Source organism: Chiloscyllium plagiosum, unplaced genomic scaffold (genome assembly GCF_037043375.1).
Source record: "Chiloscyllium plagiosum isolate Xiang-an unplaced genomic scaffold, Cpla_swu_hap1 HiC_scaffold_27, whole genome shotgun sequence".
Classification (NCBI taxonomy): Eukaryota; Metazoa; Chordata; class Chondrichthyes; order Orectolobiformes; family Hemiscylliidae; genus Chiloscyllium; species Chiloscyllium plagiosum.
Genome location: NW_028270165.1, coordinates 14,984,561 through 15,005,273, shown reverse-complemented (window position 1 = coordinate 15,005,273; position 20,713 = coordinate 14,984,561). Strand labels below are relative to the sequence as shown.

Genomic DNA, 20,713 nt, shown 5'->3' with positions numbered 1-20,713 from the left:
AATCAGAACCGCCGTATTGACTGAATGCGGAAGTTTGACAATGAGCTTCTGAAGCTGATGCTGCTCCTCTCTCCCTGAATGAAGATTGAGCTTCACCTCAGACTGCAACTTCCTTTCTCTGTTCACTATCTGTGAGTACGGCACTTTCTTTTCTCACCCACCTTTCTATTCTGGGGTTAAACTGCTCAGTTTCTGACTCTTTATTCCATCCAGTCCATGCTGAACATGATTCTAAACTAGCTAGTTTCCACTTGCCTGGAAGTGGTCTCCCATTTCAGGGAGAAATGAGGAATTTATTCTTTTCTTGTTAGTTTATGGAATGTTCCCCCACAGAAGGTAATGGAGACTGGCTCATGGAATGTATTCAAGACTTAATTGAAGAGAATTTTAAATGACAGGGATATGAAAGGTTATGGAGAACAGCAGGAAATGGAGTGACGGCCAAAGCAGCACAGATATGATTTTATGGAACAGCAGAGCAAACCCCAGAAGCTGAATGGCTCACTCCTGGTTCAATATGTGACACCTATGTCCAGGGCAGGAAGAGGTGAGCATAGATCCATCAGTCAACATTTTTCAGCATTTTTAGGAGAATGTGGAGCATGGGGCAATAATACCTAGTGAGAATGGAGAGACACTGTGGCATTGAGAAGAAAGAATGTTCCACAGGAACCAGGATTGTCTGTTTGGAATTTCTATCCTTTGTAGATAGTGATGTCTTCTGTATTCTCTATTTTACAGGATATGAGAATGGATGGAGTTGCAGCCATAAATCTCAAAACAAGATCTGATCGAGACAATCGATTCACTGGCATAGGAATGTTATCAGTCTTTTGAATCTCACTGGAAATTTTATTTCTCTTCTGTCTTGTCTGTTTTGAAATGTTTCAAACTTCAGTGAAGCTGAAGTACACAGACCTCAGTGAGCGTGTACCAGTGAACTGACTGTGGGAAGAGCTTTAAGCGGGTACAAAGTCTGAAATAGCAACATCCCGTTCACAGCAGCAACACATAGAACACCTTCCATTTGTGAATGGTCCTTCAACTGATTGTCAACACTAGAAGGCGGTGGGGATTCCCACGTGATGGAGAAACCGTGGAAATGTGGGGACTGTGGGAAGGAATTCAAATTCCCATGCTTGCTTGAAAGCCATCGCCGCCGTCACACTGGGGAGAGGCCGTTCACCTGCTCTGTGTGTGGGAAGGGGTTTACCCATTCATCCGCCCTAGTGACCCACCAGCGGGTCCATACGGGGGAGAGCCTTTCACATGCAATTTGTGTGGGAAGGCGTTCGTTCGGTTATCCACCCTGCATAGTCACCAGCGGGTCCACTCTAGGGAGAAGTCTGCTCTGTGTGTGGGAAGGCGTTCAACCAGTCTTCCAACCTCCAGAGTCACCAGCGGGTCCACACCGGGGAGAGGCCGTACACCTGCTCTGTCTGCGAGAAGGCGTTCGTTCAGTTATCCACCCTGGTGACCCACCGGCGGATTCACACTGGGGAGAGGCCGTTCACCTGCTCCATGTGCGGGAAGGCGTTCACCCAGTCTTCTGCCTTGCTGACCCACCAGCGAGTCCACACCGGGGAGAGGCCTTTCTCCTGCTCAGTGTGCGGGCAGGTATTCACACGGTCCTCTGCCTTGATGAACCACCAGCGGGTCCACACCGGGGAGAGGCCGTTCACCTGCTCAGTGTGCGGTAAGCACTTCAGCGATTCATCCACCCTGCGGCGACACCGGTAGGTCCACACCAGGGAGAGACCATTCACCTGCTCCATATGCGGGGAGGGCTTCATTGATTCGTCTTCTCTGCGGAGACACCAACGGGTCCACACCGGGGAGAGACCGTTCACGTGTTCCATCTGTGGGAAGGCATTCATTCAGTCCTCTAACCTGCAGAGTCACCAACGGGTCCACACCGGGGAGAGGCCGTTCACCTGCTCAGTGTGTGGGAAGGGGTTCATTGATTGGTCTTCCCTGCGGAGACACCAGCCTATCCACACTGGGGAGAGACCGTTCACCTGCCCCGAGTGCGGGAAGGGATTCAGTCAGTCATGCCATCTGCTCAGACACCAATCCAATCGCACTGAGTAGTGAACATTTGGATGCTTTGTGGGTGTTACTTGTCTTAATATTCAAGAGCTGAAAATGTGTTGCTGGAAAAGCGCAGCAGGTCAGGCAGCATCCAAGGAGCAGGAGAATCGACATTTCGGGCATGAGCCCTTCAGGATTCCTGAAGAAGGGCTCATGCCCGAAATGTCGATTCTCCTGCTCCTTGGATGCTGCCTGACCTGCTGTGCTTTTCCAGCAACACATTTTCAGCTCTGATCTTCAGCATCTGCAGTCCTCACTTTTTCCCTTAATATTCAAGAGGGCATATATTCCCTGGTGAGTTGAGCACCTATTAAGACACACTTACTGATTTGGAGCATGTACTGAAGTCAGGAGGTGTGTATCTGTCATGTTTGACTCCGAAGAAATCTGGCTCCAGGATGATAACATGGTGTGACATATTGTGTTATAGGTCTCTTTACTAACCCACTCTCAAACGCTTTCTATTTAGTCATTCATAACTCTTTTCTAAGCTGCTCACAGGAGCCCTATATCTAATAATACTGCATTCCCATTTCATTCACTCATAACTCTTTCCTATAACATAGCTTTATTCGTTCATTCATAAAATTGCAGTTTTGTAGTATATTTTACTATTACAAAATAGAATAAGTTAAAACACCTCTTTTGACTCATTCCTGCTTTTTCACACCTTCATCCCTTACCAGCCCTTGCTACTAGCAGTGTTTTAGGCCTATTTCTGCATCAAAAGCTACCTCTGAATAACTGTCAACATAGTAATGTTTTCAGAACAATGCCTCCCTGCCATCTTATCACCATGAAAGAATAGAATATTAATCAGCACTTGCCAACTGTCTATCGGGACCTGAATAAATACATCAATACATAAATACATCAAGTAGTTTTCCTGACTCGCAGCCACTGTCCCCTTTAAGAAGCTGACTATCGAGACTGTGCTTCTATGAAATTGCAGGAATGAATGAAACTCATGCTGGCAAATACTAAACATATCTCACAATCCAGCAGTGATAAACCGTTTAATATCCTTTATTATTTTATTCAGTGCAGGTACAATGTCTAACTTATTTAGAGCATATAGGCTGAGTAGTTTTACCAACATTTGCTGACTTAAAAGACGAAAGGACTAACACCTCTTAATTCTGCAAGCAGACCACACAGATAATCTCAATCCTATCAGGAGTAGCAGCCAGCGTTTATGTACAATAGATAAAACAATGGAACACCATAGTGACGGGGTGTTAATCTCTGTAAGAACTGTGTGTAAAGAGGCTGCTGTAAGGACGGTATTTTGGGATTCCATCTCCACCTCAAGCTTGTGCAACTTGCGGTTGCTGAATAAAGAGGCTATTTGAACACGATCCCACAACAGGAACAGAGAATGCTCGCCCAGTGCTGAAGGTTGGACAAAAAGGAAAACTAAAGTTTCTGACTGGCTGACAATCCGAGTGGCGTTTGTGAGAAATGCCCGGAGCAATGTGGAAATTGTCAGGGTCTGGGTGACCCAACGATGTTCCCGAGCCACACAACAAGTGGCAGGGTAGAGGAGGGAATGTGGACATGGGTTACGTCCCCACCATAGCGCTGGACAGCATGGAAACTGACCTTTCCATCCAACTTGGCCATGCTGACCAGATATCTGAAGTTAATCTTATCCCATTTGCCAACATTTGACCCATATCTCTCTCAATTCAATTCATCTATCCATCCAGATGACTTTGAAATGTTGTAATTGTACCAATCCCACCACTCCCTCTGGTAGCTCATTCCATACATGCATCACCTTCTGTGTGAAAAGGTTGCCCCTTAGATCCCTTTCCCCATCTACCTTAAACCTATGCCCTCTAGTTATGGACACCAAAGGGTCTGATTCCATGCTGTACAGCTCTATGAATCTAGTGTAAGTGATAACATATTGGTGGTACACATTTGATGGGCCAAAGGGCCTTTTCTGTACTGTATGATTCTGTGATCAGAAGACTCCTGGAGAGTTCCACAAAAAGGAATGCTCTCTGAATCGGACACCATTTATAACAGATTAATGCAATAATAACTTTAATGTGGAATTTAAGAACAGACATCATTCCATTAGAGCACGTTCTTTCTGCACTGAAACCATTCTGTTGTTGGTGGGAGATCAGGCTGAGGAGCTTTAACTATTTAGGTTTAGATGTTATGCATATAAGTCTGGAATAACAGTGGATTAGGAATCGTGTTTAGAGAGAATGGTACTCCAAGCATCTCTAATCCTGTTATGTTAACGAGAGAGAGAGGATGTCACATCTACAGATCCGACAGAAGAGTTGTGCAGCTTGTTCGGTCAGTTGAGTTGGTTCTGCTCTCAGACAAGACTGGATGTTGATTTTGATGGATCCCTATTAAACGCTACATCAGAACACTCCAAATCCAAGGAATGTGTCATGAGTAGATCAAACATGACATTTGGAGAAATAGGTGCTGACATTTCTATCCTTGTGGGGGCTGGGGGAAGTCTTCAGATCAGGGAACGTATGTGGAGAGAGAATTGGTTAATGTCTCGTGTCTGATCTCACTCTCATTCAGAACTGAAAGGGGCTGGAAAATGCTCGTTTTTATGGCATAGACAGAGGGGAGAGTAAGACCGAGGGGAACATCTGGTGAGAAATACCCCGAGCCAAAGAGATAGATTGCTAATGATGGTGAAGGTGAGATTGAGGTATCATATGGGTGTTGATGGAAGTGTGAAAGGGAGAAAGCATCCACACTGCTCAGAACAAAGTCAACAAGACATGCCTGTGTGAGCAAATGGAACAAAATTGGAGAGGACTAAGCAGGGTAGACTGATACAGTGAATGGTAGACCCCTGGGGATTGTTGCTGAATGAATAGCTCCAGGAGTGCAGACGTTAATCCTTGAAAGTGGAGTTGCGGGTAGACAGTGATGAAGAAGGTGCTTGCTTTCGTGGGTCACAGCATTGATTAAATGAGTTGGGACGTCATGTGGTTGTACAGGACATTGGTGAGACCACTTTTATAACACGGCATAGAAGTCTGGTCGCCATTCATTTGGAAGGACCCTGTTAAACTTGTGAGGCTGCAGACAAGATTTACAGGGATGTTACTGGGACTGGAGGTTTTGAGTTATAGGGAGAGGCTGGGGCCTTTTTTTACCCTGGAGCGTTAGAGCCTGAGGGGTGACCTTATACTGATTTATAAAATCATGAGGGGCATGGAGAGAGTGAGTAGCCAAGCTCTTTTTTTCTCGGGGAGGGGAGGGGGTGTGGGGGAAGGTTCAAAACTAGAGGGCATAGGTTTAAGGTGAGAGGGGGAAATATTTACAAAGGACCTAATGGGAAACATTTTCACGCAGAAGGTGATGTTTGGATGGAATGAGCTGTCAGAGGAAGTGGGTACAATTGCACATTTTAAAACGTATCTGGATGAAGGGTTCAGGTTTAGATAGATATGGGCTAAATGTAGAACTTGGGTCTGGGCCAGATTGAGACATCTGGTCGGCATGGATGAGTTGAACCGAAGGGTCTGTTTCTGTCTAGTGTGACTCTATATCTATCCTCTATGACCAAAACCAGACCTCTTCACTGATAATCTTCCTGCTGGATTTTTTTTTTTTAGAGCACCCAATTTCAGGAGATTTCTGGTGGGTAAAATTGGCATCTGTCCTGTATCATGGAAATTCTGGAAAATAAAAATAAATAGTTCTCCCTGTGAATGGTACAATCCTCCCCACTGCTACCTCTCCAATGAACAATTACAATCCTTTCCGCCCCCACACCCATTCAGGGTACAGTCCTCCCCTACCCACATCTGACATGAATGGTATGACACTTGCTGTCTGAATTGTATAATTGTCCCCTTCCCATGTGAATGGTACAATCCTTCCACCCCCCCCCCCCCCCCACCACAACCCATGAATAGTAGGATCCTTCTCAGTTCCCCATTCCCCCCAGAATGGTACAATTCTCCCCTGAGAATCCTGAGCTGGGAACTCCTAAGTCTCTTTGTGTTTCCAGCATGGACCCTTTCTGGAACTCCACTTGCCCCCTCCTGAAAAATGAGGTAAAAATAATGACTGCAGATGCTGGAAACCAGATTCTGGATCAGTGGTGCTGGAAGAGCACAGCAATTCAGGCAGCATCCGAGGACAGGCAAAATCGACGTTTCGGGCAAAAGCGTCGATTTTGCCTGTCCTCGGATGCTGCCTGAATTGCTGTGCTCTTCCAGCACCACTGATCCAGAATCCCTCCTGAAAAATGTCCCTTTATACCACCACTCTGCCTTCTGCCAGCCAATCCTCAATCCATGTCAGCACCTTGCCCCTAACACCTGGGACTCATCTTATTTCACAGCCTCCTGCGCTGCACCTTGTCAAAGGCCTTCTGGAAATCCAAATCACTCTCATCCACTGGCTCTCCCTTTGTCTAACTTACTCATTCGCTGCCTAAAGAACCCTAATACATTTGTCAGACATGACCTCCTCTTGTCAAAGCCATGCCGATTCAGTCCTGTTTTACCACGCACCTCGAAATATTCCACACTCTCACCCTTCAAAATGCGTGTTCAGTTTACCCATTTTACAATAAATAAGCTCTTCTGTTAATTAAAATGTAACCAAGTTTAAAGACATCATATTATGTATGTACACTGTCTTTGCCCCTTGTAATATATTATCCTTCTGAAGAAGCCCTTCAAAAAATATTAGCACAAGGTATGAAATGGACATTGGAGTGAAAAAGGATGAGAGATGTCTTAATAGAGGTATACAAGATGTTGAGAGGCATAGATAGAGTAGATAGCATTGGAAGAAATGATTGTTACAAGTCGGCATAATTTTAAGGTAATTGGAGGAAGGTTTGGGGGAGATGTCAGAGTAGGTTCTTCACGCAGAGTGGTGGGTGCATGGAATCCAGAGCCAGCGGTGGAAGTAGATTCCGAGATATTAGCAACATTTAAGCGATAGGCACATGGAAGTTAGTACATTGAAGGGTATGCCTCATCTGAGAGTAGGATAAAGTGCCTGTACTCTTCTGTGTTCTATGTCAAAAGTTTCGGATTTGTGAGCAGTACAGTCAGATCCGAGCAAACAAGGACATGCAGGTCATACGGCGCTTAGACCGAGCGAGGCGTGCAGGGTTACGGCTGCACAAGGGGTGCACAAAAGGAAGGTCAACATTTAGATTTCAAATTGGACCATTTGGATGGTGTTGGACAGAGGAAGGAAGTTGCCGTCTGAGTTAAAGCTCAACCTTCATTCAGAGAGAGGAGCAGCAGCAGCTTTAGAAGCTCATGGTCCACCTTCCGCATTCAGACAATACGGGGCGCTCTGATTGGCCGGATGACTAGACTCCTTCCGGTCCTCCAGGGTTTCCCAAAGATTGGTCAGCCATCGACCAGAACGATGAGGGGCGGTGCCCCATGCCTATCTGACGCATGCGCAACAGCACCTCCCTCTCAGCGCACGTGCACTGTCCGCCATCAGAAGAGGGGTTTCTCCATCGCATGGGAGTGTGGGAGATATAGCTGCCATTAAAGAGATTAAATCAAGTGTCTCATATGCTTCCTTAACTGTCCTACTCGTGTGTTGTTGTAGTACATCTCAGGAACCAACCTTTAATCGATTTCAAATGTATACACTGAATGAAAGACTACAGGTGTTTACCTCTAAACTCTATTTCCAGTTCAGTGTCAGTATGTTGCTCTGTATCTGTCCTCAAATAAGGACCGAGTCAATTCCCTCCACCTGTCACTCCTGAACGTTGATTTTGCTTTTTGTTTGCACATTCCAACACTCTGTTTCAATCATTTGTTAAAAGTTATTCGTGGTACATGAGAGTTGCTGGCTGGCCAGCATTTTGTTCCCCTTGAGAAGGTGGTGATGGGCTGCCGTTTTGAACTGCTGTGGTCCACACGCTTCACGATGACCCACAATGTCCTTAGGGAGGGAATTCCAGGATTTAGACCCAGCAACACTGAAGGAACAGCAATATATTTCCAAGTCAATATGATGAGTGGCTTGGAGGGGTACTTGCAAGAGATTGTGTTCCCAAGTAGCTTTTCTCCTGGTCCTTCTAGCTGGAAGTGGTTGTTAGTTTGGAAGGTATTTTCTCAGGTTCTTTGCTGAATTTCTGTGGTGCGTCTTGTAGATAGTACACACTACTGGTTCTGAACAGTGGAGCAGAGGGAGTGCATGTATGTGGATATGGTGCCAATCTATCAGGTTACTTTGTCCTGGATGGTATCAAGTTTTTTTCAGTGATGTTGAAGCTGCACTCATCTAAGCTGGTGGGAGAGTATTCCACTTCACTGCTAAATTGTGCCTTGTAGAAGATGGATAGATGAAAGTATTTGACAAATGCACTGCTTCCACAAGATCTAGTGGATTTGTGCCACTTTTACCCACCAAAAAGCTCCGGACACTGGGTGCATTATAACAAATCCAGTGGGAAGATTATCACTAAAAAGGTCAAGTTTCGCTCATAAAAGGTTTACAAAATTATGAGGGGCATGGATAGGGTAAATAGGCAAAGTCTTTTCCCTGGGGTCAGGGAGTCCAGAACTAGAAGGCACAGGTTTTGGGAAAGATATAAAAGAGACTTAAGGGGCAACTTTTTCCACACAGAGGGTGGTACGGGTACGGAATGAGCTGCCAGAGGAAGTGGTGGAGGCTGGTACAATTGCAACATTTACGAGGCACTTAAATGGGTATATGAATAGGAAGGGTTTGGAGGGATATGGGCCGGGTGCTGGCAGGTGGGACTAGTTTGGGTTGGGATATCTGGTCAGCGTGGACGGGTTGGACCGAGGGGTCTGTTTCCATGCTGTACATCTCTATGACTCTAAGTGTTATTGACTTAGAGTCACACTGCACTGAAACAAACTTCAGTTCAACACATCCATGCTGACCAATTGTCCGAGACTGACCAAATCCTAATTTCCAGCATTTGGCCCATATCCCTCTAAACCCAAATGATTCATCCAGACACCTTTTAAATTATGTAATCGTACTCAACTGTACAACTTCCTTTAGCAGCTTGTTCCACACACACGCAACCATCAGCATAAAAAGATCGTCCCTTACATCCCTCGATCTAACCCCCCATCACCCACAGCACCCCTTGTCCATTCCCCTGCCACACATATCGCCCCATTCATTCACCCCCGTCACCCACAGTGCCCCCTGTATGTACACCTGCCACCCACAACGCCCCCTGTTCATTCTGCCCGCCCCACCATCCACAGTGCCCTATCCATTTCCCCCGCCACCCACAGCACCCCCGTCCATTCCCCTCCCACCCTAAGCACCCCCTGTCCATTCCACTACCCCGCAATTCATAGTACCCTCTGTCCATTCACCCATGGCTCCCATCACCCTCACTGTCCATTCCCCCTGCCACCCACAGCACCCCTGTCCATTTAGCCGGCACACAGAGCGCCCCCTGTCAATTTCTCCCCCCCCGCCCCATACAGCGCCCCCCTGTCCATTCTCCCTCTCTACTTCTAACACCCTGTTCCGTTGTCTCTCACGCCACCCTCTGCACCACTGTTGTTTCTCTTCGCACTCTCTCCCCTCCATCCATTCTCTCTCCCTCACCCTCTGTCGCCATTCATTTTCCATCACTTCCCCCACCCTCTGCCACACAGCCCATTCCCTCTTCCCCCCACCTTCCATCCCCATCCATTCTCTACCCACCCAGTGCCCCTGTGCATTCTCTCTGTTTCTTTCTCTCCCAACACTCTGCATATCCAATTCGCTCTCTCCTCACCCCATTCTGTATCACTCCTCCCCAGCACTCTGCATCCCCTCCCCCATTTTCTCTCTCTCTTGCCCCTCTCTCATTCTCTGTCACCCCCAGTCTTTCTCTCCGCTCTACCCTCTGCCCCCTGTCCATTTTTTCTCTCTCTCTCTCTACTCCCCCCCCCCCCCGAATCTGTCTCTCTTCTCCCCAGCTTCCCCCTCACTCCAGTCTTTCTCGTGTCTTGAGCCCTCTTTGACGTTGTATCAAGCCCTTCTAAGGAGAGAGACAGAGAGAATGGGTGGTGATGAAGGGAAAGATGAGAAATGGCTGATCTTTACAATTGACAATAGCTAAAATGATATATTCAGAAACATCGTTAAAGTCTGAAAGTACATACATTCTTTTTTTTTAAATACCTGCTGAAATCTTTCTGAAACTTGCATTTAGGCTACAGCTCAGGACTGGCTGTAAGGGGTGAATGGACAATTCCTAGTCTTGTGTAATTGGTTCTAACTATGTAGAAATAGAGTTGTAGAGCACGGACACAAAGCCTTTCAGGCAAGGCTGACCAGATATCCCAATTTAATCTAATGACCCATTTGCCAGCATTTGGCCCATCTCCTTCTAAACTCTTCATATTCATATACCAATCCAGATGTGTTTTAAATGTTGTAATCGTAGCAGTCATCACCAATTCCTCTCGCAGCTCATTCCAAACGCACAACATACTCTGTGAAAAATTTGCCCCTTAGTTCCCTCCATAAATCTATACCCTGTAGTCCTAGACTCGCTCCGACTACCCTGGGGAGAAGGCATACAAAAGTTGAGCAGCCAGACAGAATGCAAAAGGAATTAAAAGTTGAACCACAGGAGAAAAAAAAATGGCTCCACCCTTTTTTTCTCCTATCGGCATTTGAACACTTAAAAACTGTCAGTAACAGCGACATCTCCACAGATCATACTGCGTGTGCTCCTCGATGTCAGTAAGGCACTACTCATGTTTGGCAGTGTCAGCAAATCACTGCGCATGCTCCTCGCTGAAGAGGCGTGCGACTAACTTTTGACGAATCAATAGAAAGTCAAGGAGGACCGGAAGAAGAATGGTGCTCCTGCCACTCAGAGCTACCCTATTGTCTGAATGCGGAAGGTGGACCATGAGCTTCTGAACCTACTACTGCTCCACGATCTGAAAGATGATCGAGCTCCAGCCCAGACTGCAACTTCCTTCCTCTGTCCAACATCTGTGAGTATGGCACTCTTTTTTTTTCTCACCCCCTTTTTCATTCTGGGATCAAAGGGCGTGGGTTTTGACCATGCTAAATTGCCTATAGTCATCAGGGATGTGTAGGTTAGGTGTATTATTGAGTAGTAAATGTAGAGTAATACGGTAGGAGAATGGGTCTGGGTGAGTTGCTCTTCGGTGGGTCAGTGTGGATGTGTTGGACTGCAGGGATTCTATAAACTATTGACTTGTAGCAACTGAAAGGAAAGGGAGTGAATCCAAAGGGAGGACAACTCAGGAAATGTTGGTCCAGGTCTGTGTCTCAATTTGTAAATAGACAGGCAGGAGGCTGGAAGAACGTAGCAAGCCAGGCAGCATCAGGAGGTGGAGAAGTTGAAGTTTCAGGTGCAACTCTTCTTCAGGACTTGGGGTGAGTATAGGGAGAGCTGCAGAACAAGGGTGTGCTGGGGTCAGCGTGGTGAAGTGGGAATAGGTGAAGACAGGGAGAGGGTACAACCAGGTTGGTTAATTTGTGGAAGGAATCTGGTTGGTGGCATGGAGGAGTGGAAGGGAGTTGGGGAATGGTAAGGGAGGATATCTGAAATTGGAGAACTCAGTGTTGAGTTCTGGGAGCTGTAGGCTGCCCAAGCAGAAGATGAGGTGTTGTTCCTCCAATTTGCAGTTAGGTTCATTGTGGCAATGGAGGAGGCCAAAGATAGTCATGTCAGAAAGGGAGTGGAAGGGGAATTGAAATGGCCAGTGACTGGGAGGTCCGGTTGGCCGCCGCGGACCCGGCTGCGATGCTTGGCAAACCATTCCCCAAGTTTACACTCAGTCTTCCCGATGTAGAGAAGACCACAATTGGCAAACATGTGGCAAATTCAGGATCTCAAAGTGAAGTTAGAGCCTTTGCTGTGAAAAAATGCAGAAAGGAGGTTTATTGTTTCAATGATGATATATTGACACGTGGAGAAAGTGAGAACTGCAGTTGCTGGAGATCAGAGTTGAAAAGTGTGGGCTGGAAAAGCACAGCAAGTCAAGCAGTATCCAAGGAGCAGGACAGCTGACGTTTTTGGCATGAGCCCTTCATCAGAATGATGTGTGGATGTACAAAGGGACCCCAGCATGCTTCTACACCAGTCAATGCCAGTTGTCAGACAGGTGCAGCAAGCAATCAGCAAGGCAAGTGGTATGTTAGCAAGAGAAATTGAGTTCAGAAATCCGAATGTCTTCCTGCAGTTTGGGGGTCATTGAATATATTCAAGGCTGAGTTCAATGATTTTTGAACAGCAAAGAAGTGTATGTTTATGGGGAAAGGCAAGAAAATGGTTGAAAGACCAGTACAGAACAGTTAGTCATACAGCTTAGAAACAGACCCTTCAGTTCAACTTGTTCATGCTAATTATATTCACAAACTAAACTAGTCACACCTGCCTGTGTTTCGCCCAAATCCCTCCAACTTTTCGTATTCATGTACTTATCCAAATGTCTTTTAAACATTGTTACAGTACCTGCATCCACCACTTCATCTGGACATTCAGTCCATATACAAATCACTCTCTGTGGGGAAAGATAAGGTGCCCCACATGTCTTTTTAAAATGTTTCTCCTCTCACCTTCATTATTTGCTCGTGAATCTTGAAAACCCCCACCCGACAGAAAGGACACCTGCCGTTCACCTCATCTACTCCCCCTTATGATTTTATAAACCTCTATAAGGTTAACTCTCAACCTACTGTGCTCCAGCGGAAAATGTCCCAGCCTATTCACTTAGATGTTGGTGGATCCATATCCAGTTATGATTTGTTGAATGCTGGTGCAAGCTTGTAAGACCGAATGGCTTACTCCTGCTCCCAATTTTCTCGCACTGTGTCCAGGATAGCAAGAGACCATAAAACATGGGAGTTGAAATTAGGCCATTCAGCCCATCTGGTCTGCTCAATCATTCAAACATGGCTGATAAGTTTCTCAACCCTATTCTCCCACTTTCTCCCTATAACACTCGATCCCTTTGATACTCAAGAACCTATCTATCTCAGTCTTGAATATCCTAAGTGACCTCACCTCCACAGCCTTCTGTGGCAATGAATTCCATAGATTCACCATTCTCCGGCTGAAGACGTTTCTCCTTATCTCTGTTCTGAAAGGTTTTCCCTTCACTTTAAGGCTGGGCCCTCAGATCTTAATCTCTCCAACCAATGGAAACATCTTCCCAACGTCCACTCTGTCCAGGCCATTAAGTATTCTGTATGTTTCAATAAGATACCCCCTGAGTATGGGCCAATTAATCAGCATGAAACAGACCCTTCAGGATGAGGTACAGCAGGGATTAGGATAGGCAAAGTGAGAGTGGAGGGAGAGTGTGTGGGATGGAGATTTTCAGTTACTTGGTAATAGAAGAGGAAAGAGAGTTCGCTACGAATTAGAATTGATCGGATGGGCCAATAGGCTAAGGAGTAGCAGAGGGACTTTAATTCAGAGAAATGTGATGTTTTGCATTTTGCCATAAGGGGAAAAGACATGCAAAAGCAATAAAATGTCGAGCCACAGGGAACAAAAACTTGTGGCTCCAACCTTTTTTTTCTCCTATTGGCATTTGGACACTCAAAATCTGTCAAGGAACACGAGCATCCCCATTGAGCATTCTATGTATGTTTGCCGGTGTCAGCAACGCAGTGCGCATGTCTGCCGTGTCAGCAAAACACTGGGCATGCTCATCGCTGTCCGCAAAAAAGGCGCGAGACTTTCTTTTGACGAACCAATAGAGAACCCTGGAGGACCGGAAGGAGATTGGCCCTCCTGCCAATCAGAGCCACCCCATTGTCTGAATGCGGAGGTTTCAGCATGAGCTTCTGAAGCTGCTGCTCCTCTCTCTCTCTCTGAATGAAGATTGTGCTTCACCCAGACTGCAAATTCCTTCCTCTGTCTAAGATCTGTGAGTATGGCAGTCTATTTTCTCGCCCCCTGTTCCATTTCTTTTTAATTCTGGGGTTCAATTGTTGACTTGCAGAAACTGAGAGGAAAGGGAGTGAATTCTGGAGGGGACAGACTCTGGAAACGTTGGTCCAGGTCTGTGACGCAATGAGCAAAATAGACAGACAGGTGGCTGGAAGAAGAACACAGCAAACCAGATAGCATCAGGAGAAGGAGAAGTGGACGTTTCGGTTTCTTCATGACGGGGGTGGAGGTGTGGGTGGGGGTAGAGGTGCAGATAAAGGGTGTGCTGGGGGCAGGGTGGTGAAGTGGGGATAGGTGAAGACAGGTAGAGGGTACGTCCTGGTTGGTCAATGGGAGGAATGAATCTGGGAGGGAGGGAGGAATGGAATCAAGGGATGGGAAGGGAAGGGCAGGGCGATTTTGTTTTGAAATTGGAGCACTCAATGTTGAGTTCTCCGGGCTGTAGGCTGTCCAGGTGGAAGATGAGATGTTGTTCCTCCAATTTGCGGTTTGGTTTGTTGTGGCAATGGAAGGTCTATGATGGTCATGTCAGAAAGCGAGTGGAAAGGGGAATTAAAATGGATGATGACTGGGAGGTCTGGTTGGCCTCTGTGGACTCAGCTGCGATGTTCAGCGAACCATTCCCTAAGTTTACGCTCTGTCTCCCTGATGTAGAGAAGACCACAATTTGCAAACAGGTGGCAAATGCAGTACCACAATGTGAAGTTATAGCTTTTGATGTGACGAAAAAGCAGAATGGAGGTGTATTGTTTAAATGGTGATATAATGGGATGTGCAGATGCTGGAGATCAGAGTCAAAAGTGTGGTACTGGAATAGCACAGCAGGTTAGACAGCATCCAAGAAGTAGGAGAGTTGATGTTTCGGGCACGAGCCCTTCATCAGGACTGATGTGTGGATGTACAAAGAGGCCTTAGCGTCCTTTGGAACCAGTCAATACCAATTGTCAGATGGGTGCAGCAAGCAATCAGCAAGGCAAGTGGTATCTTAGCAAGAGAAATTGAGTTCAGAAGTGGGGATGTCTTCTTGCAGTTATGGGGACATTGAATATATTCAAGGCTGACTTCATCTAATGTTTGAACAACAAAGAAGTGGATGTTTATGGGAAAAGGCAAGAAAATGGTTTTAAGACCGGTACAGAACAGTTACAGAGTCATACAGCACAGAAACAGACCCTACAGTCGGACTAGTCCATGCTGACTATATTCACACAAACTAAACTAGTCCCACCTGCCAGTGTTTGGCCCATATCCCTCCAAATCTTTCCAATATATGTACTTACCCAAATGTCTTTTAAATGTTGTTACTGTACCTGTATCCACCACTTCCTCTGGATCTTCATTCCACACACAAACCATTCTGTGTAAACAAAAAAAAAGTGCCCCTCATGCCTTTTTAAAATCTTTCTTCTCTCACCTTCAAATTTGCCGCGTAATCTTGAAACCCCACCCTCGGGAAAGGATACCCAGCAGTCATCTCATCTATGCCACTCATGATTTTATAAACCTCTGTAAGATCACCTCTCAAACTATGCTCCAATGAAAACTTCCCAGCCTATTCACCTAGATGTTAGTAGATTCATGTCGAGTTAGGATCTGTTGAATGCTGGTGCAGGCTTCAAAGGCCCAATGGCTGACTCTTGCTCCCAATTCTCACAGTCTGTGTCCAGGACGGCAAGAGACCATAAGACATAGGAGCACATTTAGGTCATTCAGCCCAACGGGTCTGCTCTGCCATTCAATCATGGCTGATAGGTTTCTCAGCTCCAATCTCCTACTTTGTCTCCGTAATCCTCGATCTCCTTGATACTCTAGAACCTATCTATCTCAGTCTTCAATATCCTCAATGACCTGTCCACCACAGCCTTCTGTGGCAGTGAATTCCATAGATTCACGACTGTCTGGCTGAAGAAGTTTCTTCTTATCTCCATTCTTAAAGGTCTTCCCTTTACTCTGAGGCTGTGCCCACTGGTTGGAGAGAATAGAACCAATGGAAACATCTTCCCAACGTCCACTCTGTCCAAGCTGGTCAGGATTTTGAATGTTTCAATTGGAACCCCCCTGAGTGTGGCCCTGTTAATCAGCATGAACCACACCCTTCAGGATGAGATACAGCACGGATGAGGTTCAACAAAGTGAGAATGGAGGGAGTGTGTGTGGGATAGAGATTTTCAGCTTCAAAGGAATAAGAGAGGAAAGAGAGTTCACTATAAATTAGATTTGATCAGATGGGCTGATGGGCCAAGGAGTGGCAGATGGTGTTTATTTTAATGAAGTGTGTGGTTTGCATTTTGGTCAAGTAATCCAGGCAGGACTGACACAGTTAAGGGGAGTGTTGCAGAACAAAGAGACCTCGAGTGCGGGTTCATAGTTCCTTGAAAGTGGAGTCTCAGGTAGACAGGACAGTGAAGAAGGAATTTGGTATGTTTTCCTTTATTGGCTAGAGCATTGAGTATAGGAGTTGGGAGGTCATGTTGTGACTGTACAGGACATTGGTTAGGCCATATTTGGAAGACTGCGTTCATTTCTGGTTTCCCTGTTATAGGAAAGATATTGTGAAACTTTGAATAGGATCGGAAAAGATTTACAAGGCTGTTGCCAGAGTTGGAGGGTTTGAGATACAAGAAGAAGCTGAATAGGCTGGGGATATTTTCCCTGGAGCATCGGAGGCTGAGGGATGACCTTATACACGTTCATAAGGGGCATGGATAGGGTGAATACCCAAGGTCTTTTGCCCAGGGTAGGGGAGTCCAAAACTAGAAGGCATAAGTTTGAGGTGAGAGGGGAATTTTAAAAGGCATCTAGATGGGTACATGAATATGAAGGGTTTAGAGGGATATGGACCACATGTAGGCAAATTGGACTAGATTAATTTCGGATATCTGTTTGGCACAGACGAGTTGAATCGAAGGGTCTGTTTCCGTGCTGTATGACTCTAGTCGTCGGCGGTGAAAGCAAAAGGGTCGTTGTGAAGACTGGACTTTCAAAGCAGCTTTCAAGGATGTTTTGCTCTTACTGGGAACAGAAGAATTTGACTGAAGTGTGTCGGTGTTAATGCCTTGATGTCTCATTTTGTTCCCACCTTTCTGGGGATGTTAACCATTTCATTTCTGGTTGTTCATCAAGAAGCTGAATTGCAGGTTCACCCTGAATTGACAAACTTTTGTTTTGCTTTCCAAAATCAGACTTGCTCACTGTCAGCAGGAGCCCAATGTTGTGAAAGATATTAACTTTCAGGTGGAGTTACCCAATTGATGTTTTCGCTTTTCTGCCCCTGTAAGATCCTGAATCAGCACTTTCAGGAAGATTAGTTAGAGCAGAGGGAGAGAGAGAGAGTGGGATGGTGTTTTCCTTTTTGTGGAACAACAAAAGAAAAGAATATTCTGCAGAAAGTACAATTGCTTGTTCTGAATTTCAACCCTGCAATGGTAATAATGACTTTTGTAATCTCTTTTTGCAGAGCATTTGAAGATCTGAAGACAGAAGTTTCAAAATCAACAGAGAAGGCCGCCTGCCCAAAACATTGACTCTCCTGCTCCTCGGATGCTGCATGACTTGCTGTGCTTTTCCAGTGCCGCACTTTTCAACACTGACTCTCCAGCGTCTGCAGTCCTCACTTTGACGTCAATGTCTGACAGTCACTCAATCCATCGGGACCGCAACAATTTTCAACTATAATTCTGTGAGAAGGAGCAAAGCTTTTTGGTTCCTGTTTCGGTACATTTTCAGCGTCAGTGGGACTGGATGAGAAATCCTGTTGGTGCAGCGCACTGAATGTGGATCATGTAACAGCGATACGGTCTGGAAAGAGGAATTCACGACAGAGAGGGACTGTACACGCATTTGTGTGCAGCGCAAGCTTCGGCCATGGAGAAACCAGAGGAATCCTGCCCTTTGGAGAAACCATGGAAGTGTGGCAACCGTGGAAAAGGCTTTCATGTCCCATCTGTCCTGGAGTCTCATTGGCGCAGCCACACTGGGGAGAGGCCGTTCTCCTGCCCTGTCAGTGGGAAAGTCTTCAGCGATTCCTCCACCCTGCTGAAGCACTGGCAGGCCCTGACAGGACAGCTGAAAGGCCTCTCCCTCGTGTGGACCCGCCAGTGCTTCAGCAGGGTGGAGGAATTGCTGAAGACTTTCCCGCAGTTGGGGCAGCAGAAAGGCATCTCCCCCAAGTGCAGGAAGGCCTTCAGCAATTCCTCTTCCCTGCTGAAGCACCGGCGGGTCCACACTGGGAAGAGGCCCTTCAGCTGCCTGAGTGCTGGAAGGCCGTCAACAATTCCTCCAACCTGCTGACCCACTGATGGGTCCACACGAGGCAGGGGTCGTTCTCCTGCACCGAGTGCTGGAAGGCCTTCAGCGATTCCTCCGCCCTGCTGAAGCACCAGTGGTTGCACACAGGGAGAGGCCTTTCAGTTGCCACGAATGCGGGAAGGCCTTCAGCAATTCTTCCAACCTGCTGAGGCATTGGCAGGTCCACATTGGGGAGAGTCCATTCTCCTGCCCCGAGTGCTGGAAAGCCTTCAGCAATTCCTCTGCCCTGTTGAAGCACCAGTGGGTCCACACTGGGGAGAGGCCGTTCTCGTGCCCCAAGTGTGTGAACGTGTTCAGCAATTCTTCCACCCTGCTAAAGCACCAGCAGATTCACAATGGGGAGAGGCCAATCACCCACTCTGTGCAGGAAGGGCATCACCCGCACCTCCCACCGACAGAGCCACCAGCGAGTTCATGTGCCATCGCAAGGGTAGTGAAGGAACAATGGCCGAGTGCCATTATTGACTGGACCAATAGTAAAAGAAGTGAGGTGGCATGGTGGGGAGCGGAGGGGAGTGTGCGCGCTTTGACCTCGAGCTGTTTAAAAAGTAGCTACTTTTTCTACACCTTTTTTGCTGGGGAGATCTGAAGCTGTAACGAAGTTGGGTCACAATAAAGGTTACCTGAACTTGCGGCCAGGCTCAGACTCTCAATGAAAGCTTTGAGCTCCAAGAGTTTTTGTTTTAAAGCTGCTCATTTCTTTCCAATGTCGTGTATCAGGTGGAGCAGTGAATGAGTAGCTGGTATCATTAGAAATTGTAAATTTTTCAGGAGCGCAGAGTGCATCGTTTCATCGTCATTGTACAATTTACTGGCAGCACCAAGGTGTGGGCTGCGTTCACTAGAAATGATATGGAGGAGCCAGTGTTCGACTGGGAAGGACAAAGTTAAAAATCACACAACACCAGGTTATAATCCAACAGGTTTATGTGGAAGCACTAACTTTTGGAGCAGTGCTCCTTCATTGGGTAGCTGTGAAGCAGGATCAAAAGGCACAGACTTTGTAGCCAAAGTTCAGTGTCATGCAACTGATAGGATATATTGAACAAACCTAGATTGCTGTTAAGTCATTCACCTTTTAGAATGGGTTGCAGGTTTCAGTTCATTAATATGTAAATCCCAGAACATCCTTTCTGTCACATTCTTAAGATGACTTAAGATTTCATTTAAAAAAAAAAAGTGACAGCTCAGAAAATGCGTGAACGGTGTGGGGTTTGAGTCTGTCAGTATCCCAATCTTGAATTAGACTGGTTCTATTTCCAAAGTAGGAACCTTATAAAATATTACATGGATTGGCTGCCTGCAGACTGTGTGCACATTTTGAGCAAAATTGAAAGTATCTGCAAATGTAATTCTGCCAAAACAAATTCACCCCTTAGAGTTATATGTGTGTGTGTGTGTGTGTGTGTGTGTGTGCGTGCATGAGAGAGTGTGATTGTGTGCATGAGAGTTTGTGCGTAAGAGTGTTTGCATGCTTGGTAAATTGTGAGTGTGATGGAATATAAGCCTGTGAGAGTGTTGGGGGTTGTATGTGTGTGTGTATGAGAGAGGTGTGAATAAAAGCGAGGGGTTGCGTTTTGCTAAAACAAGGAAGTGCAAGACTTGTACAATTAATGGTAGGACCTTGGGTTGTATTGCAAAACAGTGAGAAGTTCAGGTACATAGTTCTTTGAAAGTTGCATCACTGGTAGACATGGCGGTTAAGAAGTCATTTAGCACCATTGCCTTCACTGTTCACACCATTGAGGATAGGAGATGGGACATCATGTTGAGGTTGTGCAGGATGTTGGGGAGGACACTTTCCAGGGACGGAGTGCATTTCTGGTGGCTCTGTAACAGGAAGAATTCTATTAAGAGGGTTCGGTAAAGATCTACCAGGATATTCCCAGGACTGGAGGGTTTGAGCTATAAGGAGAGGCTGGGACTTTTTTCATTGGAGCACAGGAAGATGAGGGGTGACCTTATTGAGATTTATAAAATCATGAGTGGAGGTAAGGTGAACAGCAAAGGGGGAGCTCAAAACTAGGGGCATTTTTATTCAAGATGAGAGGAGAGAGATTTAAAAGGAACCTGAGGGGCAATGTTTTGACAGAGAGTGGTTTGCATGTGGAATGAACTTGCTGAGGACGTGGTAGATGTAGGGGCAGTTACAACGTTTAAATGACATTTGGATGGGTACATGAATAGAAAGGATTAAGAGGGATACTGCGGATGCTGGAATCTGAAATCAAAAGAGAAAATGCTGGAAAATCTCAGCAGGTCTGGCAGCATCTGTAAGGAGAGAAAAGAGCTTACGTTTCGAGTCTAACTGACCCTTTGTCAAAGGTTTAAGAGGGATATGGGTCAATTGTCGGCAAGTGGGACTAGTTTAGTTTGGGAATTCTGGTCGGCATGGATGAGTTGGAC

General features: G+C 46.2%; 1 protein-coding gene across 1 annotated transcript; it reads left to right on the top strand.

Moving 5' to 3' along the window:
• The first annotated feature begins 63 nt into the window (after positions 1-63).
• On the top strand, positions 64-18,305 carry LOC148143200 (uncharacterized). The gene is made up of 3 exons (XM_087974072.1): positions 64-131; positions 742-1,696; positions 17,457-18,305. Exons 2-3 carry the CDS (start codon positions 1,086-1,088, stop codon positions 17,521-17,523), a joined length of 678 nt encoding a protein of 225 aa, XP_087830198.1. The 5' UTR covers positions 64-131; positions 742-1,085; the 3' UTR covers positions 17,524-18,305.
• The last annotated feature ends 2,408 nt before the right edge of the window (positions 18,306-20,713 follow it).